The 7,969-nt window shown below is 33.5% G+C and overlaps 1 protein-coding gene and 1 long non-coding RNA gene across 2 annotated transcripts; one reads left to right on the forward strand and one right to left on the reverse strand.

The window, feature by feature from the left end:
• The first annotated feature begins 987 nt into the window (after nucleotides 1–987).
• On the forward strand, nucleotides 988–2,317 carry LOC128126284 (uncharacterized). The gene is made up of 3 exons (XR_008224062.1): nucleotides 988–1,110; nucleotides 1,491–1,543; nucleotides 1,855–2,317. It is a non-coding gene; the product is annotated as an uncharacterized LOC128126284 (long non-coding RNA).
• Nucleotides 2,318–5,390: 3,073 nt separating this feature from the next.
• On the reverse strand, nucleotides 5,391–7,748 carry LOC128125967 (uncharacterized). Its single transcript, XM_052763629.1, has 2 exons — nucleotides 7,599–7,748; nucleotides 5,391–7,001 (listed from the first exon to the last, which is right to left on the reverse strand). Exons 1-2 carry the CDS (start codon nucleotides 7,746–7,748, stop codon nucleotides 5,391–5,393), a joined length of 1,761 nt encoding a protein of 586 aa, XP_052619589.1.
• Between the last annotated feature and the right edge of the window lie 221 nt (nucleotides 7,749–7,969).

Below are 7,969 nucleotides of genomic sequence, written 5' to 3' on the forward strand. Positions count from 1 at the left end.
TACAAATCACATATAACGATTAAATGAGAAACTGAATATAAACAAAGAATAGAAAAGCTTCATTTGTTTTGGTTGAAAGATATTCCAAGCAAAACATTGATGTTATGACATCCTTCTTACATGTAAGATTTTATATAACACAAAAGTCACAAAAGATTGACCTTTTTATAGTAAACTTCTCACTAAATGCTAATTAAACATAATATAAGTTATAAAACTTTTGAGTGTTAAATCATAATTTAAAAAAAACTTTTGAGTTGCATTAGTTAAAAAATGGGATTTCAAATGAATGTGGTTTGAGGAAGTTAAAAAATAGGGGTTTCAAGTGCATGAGATTCAAAAAAAAATGCTAGCTTTATAAGTATGTATGATATGATTGGCCAAGAGATATCATAATAGCACCTCTATTTGAAAATTAGATCCAAAATGAAGATTATTCCCGAAACGAATGGTCCTGTGTTAGACTAGCTACATAAAAGCTAAAAAAGTTGGATCTAAAATCATATCAAGTGGAGCTATTTAAAAAGTGACATTTCATCATAAAGGTCTAATGCAACCTGTCTCAAGAGGCAAACCATAACACAAGAGTCAAAATACTTATATTCTATCTTTAAACTTCTGGAAAAGATAGGATAAAGATATTGTAATAAAAATCACCTTTTTTAATATATGTTTAATAAAATACAGATTGTTTTGGACAAAACAAACTAATATTACAGGAAAACTTATTAAAAAAAATTGATCTTTATGTCTAAATATGATTTCTAAGTAACGTGATCGTATTTACTTCCCTGACTATGCAGAATGACATGGCAGTGATCAAAGAATCCACCCTACTGATGTGTCACCTGACAGTCTTATGTGGCTGGATGACCTGCCAACCATATTATGTCACGCACATTCATTGGTAATGACTCCACACTTCAACGTTTTGATAGATTCCTGTCAATATGACTACAAAATCGATCCTTTTATCTCATTTCTTCTGAGAAAAAAGATGCCCATCAAACTCTAAACATTTTTCTCTCGTGGGCCACACATCAAACTCCATGCATTTGTTCTGATATGTCTGCTGAAATTTTTACAAATAGGTGCCCCCATATACGTGAGGTACACCATTTCATCATAACTCCACAGTTATTCTTGTGGGTAGACCTATCTGAAAAAATGCCCAGTTTACTTCTCTTGCTCATAAATATGCTAGTTTCTTTCCTAATCACAACCACAACTTCAACATTTCTTCAAAGTCTGTCATCAAGAAAATGTCGTTTGTCACAAATTCAACCATTCAAAGGACCCGCATGGACTCGCCGAGTCGCCCATGTGCACTCGACGAGTCGGGTCAAATTTTGACCGTTGACTTCAGTTGACCTTAGGGTTTTGGTCAAGCTAATTCAGGAGAGTTCAGGGATGGGTAGAATGGCCCTCTACCCAACCTATATAGATGAGACTATGAGAGGGTATTGATCAGGTATGTTTTTGGATGATAGGAGGAGGCTAGGTCGGGACGTCGAGCACGAGAGTTTATCCGACTTCATTCGAGGTGAGTCTTCTCACTATACATTACCTACAGTGGTATCCATGTGTAGACCAGAGGGTCTTGTGTGCTATGTGTATGTATGAGATTATGTGCATTTGTTATTTGTATGCTATGTGGTGTATAGACCGGATCGGAGGGTCCAACGATATAGACCGGACCGAAGGGTCCAACGAGCCACGGGACTGGAGGATCCCGCTGAGACACATTGACCGGAGGGTCGTGCTATAACCTCAAGTGGCGTATGTGTTGTATGTCGTATTTTGGGGAACTCACTAAGCATTCATGCTTACCGTGTTGTGTGTTATGTGTTTCAGGTACCAGTGAGAATCGCGGGAAGGCGCCGGCATGATCTGTACACACTTGCGGAGTTTTTTATGTATTGTGATCTTGGGATTTGTTTATGGAGATGTCATGTGATACATTGAGATTTGATAATCTTATAAATGAAATTACATTTTTAAAGTGAAAAATTGTTTGGAAAATTACGTTGTTACAGTCATGCTAACACGGAGAAGAATGATAGTGACTACTACTATACACCAGCAGCCACGTTAGAAGGAGATGGGGGCAATGATGATGGAGATTACAACTATGCCCCTGCAGCATAATTTAGTTGATGAACATTTAACATTAACTGTAGCAAGGTGAGGGACCACAAAACCATTCATGGAGATTTTGTATTACTAATGCAATACTGCTAAACGCTTTAGAATGTAAAACAATTTTTCCTACTGCTTATGAGATGTAGTTGTCTACTAATCAACACATATGAGTTACAAAGGCAAGCTAAATAATGATCCTAGTTTCTTGTCTTTAATTAGTTCGTTATTTTTATCTATTCAAGCAATATGAGTTAATATGTATGATTTAAGAAGGCAAGCCAAAATACATATTGAATTATGTTTGAACCTCAAAAGGTTATAAAAAAAAAGGGGTTAAATGCATACTAATTTAATTTGACAATCTCTGATTTTTACAAATAAAATCGACAATGTCAGGAAGATCCTAATTAAATCAAAACAACACAAATAATATCCCAATCAGTGATTTACTATGCAAAACTATCTATTAACATGAAAGCATGTGACGGTCCTGTATTGATGAAGGATTATGGTGATGACAATGATAGTATTGCTCTTGTTTCTTGAACTTTATCTTCTTCAAGTGGAATTCCTGATTGAAATAACACCTGAGTCTCTTCTTGAAAGGCCAAAGATAAAGTTCCTCATATCTCAATCCATGGGCTTACAACAGATTTAACCATGTCAAGAATTTATTGAAATTACCAAATTAACTAGCTCCACGTCATATTTCTCAAACACAAATGACAGTTTGAATAATGTGTTCAAACTGAGATAAAAATCATTCATTTCAGGACGAGAAGCATCTCCAACAAGAAACTCATAAACATTTCTATTAACCTCAATAGAACTACACCCAGGCTCCTTTCTTATTTTGAGTCCTTCGTATCTAAATCTTTTCTAAAACTACCAAGAACATATTTTAGCTTGTTGCATGTCCTTTGGATCAGATTGCTTGTGATTGATATATAGTTCATAGATTTTGTTTTCAAGGATTCCTCAAAAGTGCTAAAAAATGTGATTTAATAATAATCATGGACTCATTTATTCAAAAATGCATCTAAATAAATGTCGTCAAATAACTATATCCCATTTTTCGAAGTTTAAGAATGGCATGAAAACATTTTCCGGAAATTTTGAGATTCAAGTGTATTTTCTTTTATTTAATACAAAATTATTAAGTTTTAGAGTGACAAATCAAAAGTGAAAATAGTTCCCTAGGTCAAAAAGCACTCATTTTTTACATGGCTGCTGTTATGAGTCCTAGACGGTTCAAATAAATTTTCTCTAGATTTGGACACTGATATTTATTTCGATTTTTGTGCCTTTAATCATTATAAAATTTTAAAACCAGGCTAGGCTCATCCAAATAACTTGAAAATTTACAAAGATCACAATTTGGGTTAGATGTGATCGTAATAACATTTTTCAGGATTTTTAATCATATTTTAACAGGACCACCATATATTCTGGAAAGTTATAGAAATAAATTTTGGAAAAGTTTAGATATTGTTTCAGTAGTTTTAGTAACTACTTCAACTTTCTTAAAAATAAACATGGGTAATTTATAAAACCGGCTTTTCCTATATCAAATGACGTTTTAGTGTTATTAATCATGATAAATTCATGCCAATGTGGGACTAGCCCACTTGGTAGAGGCTTTGCCTCTTAGATGGGAGGTCTCGAATTCTAATCCAGACGATGAACCAGATAAAGGTTAGAAACTATTATGATTAAATTTTCAAACATTTTTATGAATTCTTATTATTTAATCATATTTTATTGCTTTTTTTTTTAGATATAAATTATAATAAATAGTTAAACATATCCAAAAATCATAAAATTTTTGTAACGAAACTATACCCACTCTTAAATAAAAAAAAATATATAAATTTTGGTTGATTTTGATACTGTTTTGGTAATATTCTCAAATTTATGAGGCTTAAAATGTATAATAAAACTCTTTTGTATATATTAAATGAGCAATTTTTATGACAAATGTTATTACAAACGTTCTAATATGTATAAAATATATTGACACTGAATACAGAGACTAAATAAAATAAGTTAAATTTTCAAAAATAAATATAAGTTTTAAGGCATTTTATAATAGTATAGTATTTAAGTATTACTTGAACTCGAGATCCAGGCACAAATCTTACTAGTATCTTTACGTTTGGTAGGATCAAAGTAGGATTGGACATTCGGGTTTCTGTCAGTGGATCAATTACGGTTTGTCTGTGGATTAATTGTAGATTGTCTATGCCCATTATTGCGTGTATTCATAGCCCCTTTTTATTTTTTTTCATATTTTGGGGTGAAAAACATGTTCTTATTATACAAAATGTTCGTACTAATTTATGACAACTCCTCACTCACACCGAAATGTGAGTGCATGTTACCTATGTACTTCTTATGTTAATGATAGAACATAGAGCTTGATAGGGCAGTGCAGTCGTAGGCTTGGTTGTGGCCTCAATGCATTAGCATGTATTATTACTTTTGCTTATAAATTTACATAACAATTACTTACACGTTTTTGTATACTTCTCAATTGGTAGTTTCATGTCAAACAAAGTTCGGATTTGTATAACCTAAGTTTCACAAACCTGTGAACTCACCAACTATTTCGGTTGTTGACCTCTCATTTTAACATGCTTTTCAGAAACACGTCAGTAAGAAGACACTTAGGGATACACCACTTGTAGAAGCAATGTGCATGTATTCATTTTTATTGTACAGTAATTTCTTAAAACAATGTTTCAAAACTTTTATAAACTTTAATGCTTTTAAAATACTATGGATGGTGTTATCTTTTACCTTATGCTATGGAACATTTTCTTGTTGTACCTCATGCTTCCACTTTAGCACGGTGTGACAACCAGATTCTTCCTTTGAAGTTCGTGGAACGTCATATAGGTACGGGTATTATCTTGTGGATGGGATCTATCCGGAGCACGCTTGTTTTGTGAAGTCACTGTCTTATCCAAATGAACGAGAAACGTTGAAGTTTAAGAGAGCTCAAGAGAAAGCGAGAAAGGATGTTGAACGAGCGTTTGACGCTCTTAAAAAGCATTGGCATATACTTAAATATCTTGCACATTATATGGAAATAAAGAAAATGAGTGAGGTGAATTATACTTGTATCCAAGGGCAAACCCAAGAAATTTTTTAGGGTGTTCCTAATAACTTGTTAAACATCCAAAAACTAGAAACATATATAAATTATCAAACAACCACAAACTTCAAACATATATATTACAAATTCACTAAGGTCGTCGACGAGTTTTCATTTTATCAAACATATTGTTGATATCTTGATTGGCAACATCCGCAAAAACCTCTTTTTCGATATAAGCAACCAAGTTATCATTCATCCATTGATCTCCCATTTTATTGCGTATCATGTTCTTCACAATCTTCATAGCGGAAAACGATCTCTCAACTGTTGCTTTTGAAACCGGTAACGTCAATGCTAATTTGATGAGCAAGTAAACCATAGAAAACACTTTATCTCTTTTTGTTTCAACCATCTTCTGTGCAAGATCGCCAATCCCATTTAGATTCAAAAACTCTGACGAATTCAACATATCGAGAATATAAGTTTCCAGTTGATCGTTAAGTATCTCCAAATCCATATCTGAAAAATCATTTGGATATAAACGAGCTAGCTGAATTAATTTGTTTTTATCAAAAGCTGCAAATGAGTTATTTGGATTGAGACTCGCCATGAAAAGAAGCAATTTTGTGCCAGTCTCACTAAAATGACTCTCTGGTTCTGTGCGTTGCAAATCAATGACATCGTAGAATAACTCTACACGATAGTAGTGTAAGTTTGTCCTCTTTGGATATTTTCGTCGTGACCGTCCAGGAAGTAAGAACATTGCATCCATGTTGCAAACCTCAATCTCGTGTTTTTTACAAAACAATGTAGTCTGAGTGAGCATAGAATCCCATCCACTATCCCTCAAATTTTGCAATTGCATCTTGCAAATTCTAACCATGTTCAATGTATTTACAATATCTTGATCTTTCCTTTGCAATGCTTGGGATAACTCATTCGTAATACCCAATAATTTTTTCATGAAGTGCAGAGAAAATATGAAATTAAAGGTCTGCAAGGAGTTAATTAACATATCAGCTTCACATTTTTGTTCTGGGGTTGCTCCACCTTCCGTAATAATCTCAAGAACATCTAAAACGGATGGAAACAATGTAATCATACTTATCAAAGTACCATAATTGGATCCCCAATGTGTGTCTCCCGGTTTGATAAGAGATGTTTCTTGATTGAGGCCTCGACTGCTTATGATTTCACCTAAACCAAGTGCTTCAATAACTTTGGAAGCTTGTTGTTCTCGAAGACGGTCAAGACGCTTGCAAGAACCTCCAACAACATTCACAACATTGGTTAGCAACACAAACAAAGAAACGATTTTTGAATTATTTTTTGCCACCACTACAAGAGTAAGTTGAAGCTGGTGAGCAAAACAATGAATATAATATGCACTTGCATTTTCATTCAAAATCAAAGTTTTAAGACCACCAAGTTCACCTTTCATATTACTTGCCCCATCATAACCTTGTCCCTGCAAACCTGAGATGCTCAACCCATGTCTTGAAAACAAATTATCGAGTGTCTCTTTAAGTGTAATAGCTGCAGTATTTGGGACATGCTCAATACCTAGAAAGCGTTCAATTACACGACCTTCTACATCTACATACCGCAACACAACACTCATTTGTTCTTTAATCAAAATATCACAAGATTCATCAACAAGGAGAGAGAAAAAACATTCGCCGATATCATTTATAATGAGCTTCGTTGTTTCAATTGCAGCTGCATGAACAATGTCTTTTTGGATATCTGGTAAAGTCAACTTTAGATTCAAATGAGCATTATTGAAAGTAACATCTTTAATGCTTTGATTATGATCAGCTAGAAATTACAACAACTCTATAAAGTTCCCTCTGTTAGCTGAAGTTTCACTTTCATCATGTCCTCTAAATGCAAGACCTTGTCTTAATAGAAATCGAATACAATCAATTGATGTATCCAATCGTATATCATAGTTTATTGAACTTTGTGTTGATTGCTTTGCGAACGCAACATCAACGCGTTGTTTGTTGTTCAATAAATCCTTGCACTTGGACCAAGCTTGGTTGTGAACACTCTTGCAACCTCTAACATGTTGATTCAACTTTTCTTTATGTCCCCAATTTTCAAATATTCCCACACTAACAAACGTTTCACCGCCTCCTTGTGCTCCAACATATGGTTTGAATAAATAACAATATAAGCAATACACAGCATTTTGAGTTACACTATATTCTAGCCATGTAGAATATTCTTTAACATTAAACCAAGCAACATTAAATCTTCGTGGTTTTTTGCCAAAAAGAGTGTAAGGAAACTCGTGAGATTTAGGTTGGCAAGGCCCTTTTAAGAGGTATGCTCTTCGAACTTCGTCTCAAACATTAGGATCATAATCTAAAATCCTAGTCCTCATTCCAGGGTCTGAGGGAAGATCTGGTAAATTGATTTCCACACGGCTATGTTTAGAAAAATCAACATTAGATGCCTCTGATGAATCCGGAATTTTTCTCTTTGTTAAATATTTCTCCATGCCTGTTGAATGATAAGTGATTAATAAATAATAAGTAATTAATGAAAAATAAGACTTGTTTCTTATAATAAATACAATAACTAAATAGAAAAATAAAAAGGTAATATAGGTTCTACTTGGTCTGTTCATATGTTTGCATAGAGAAAAGAAAGAAAGATATAATAATTAACAAATATGTATATTCAAACATCAAAAAAGCAAGAGATAACAATTAAAAGATA

The sequence above is a fragment of the Lactuca sativa genome, chromosome 5 (genome assembly GCF_002870075.4).
Source record: "Lactuca sativa cultivar Salinas chromosome 5, Lsat_Salinas_v11, whole genome shotgun sequence".
Classification (NCBI taxonomy): Eukaryota; Viridiplantae; Streptophyta; class Magnoliopsida; order Asterales; family Asteraceae; genus Lactuca; species Lactuca sativa.

Bases quoted from the DNA above. Each gene is read 5' to 3' on its own strand.
- LOC128125967 (XM_052763629.1), bottom strand. From the start codon at position 7,748: ATGGAGAAATATTTAACAAAGAGAAAAATTCCGGATTCATCAGAGGCA. The intron at 7,002-7,598 runs GTTTGAGACGAA...TTGAATCTAAAG, and splicing joins TTTTAGATTATGATCCTAAT to TTGACTTTACCAGATATCCA.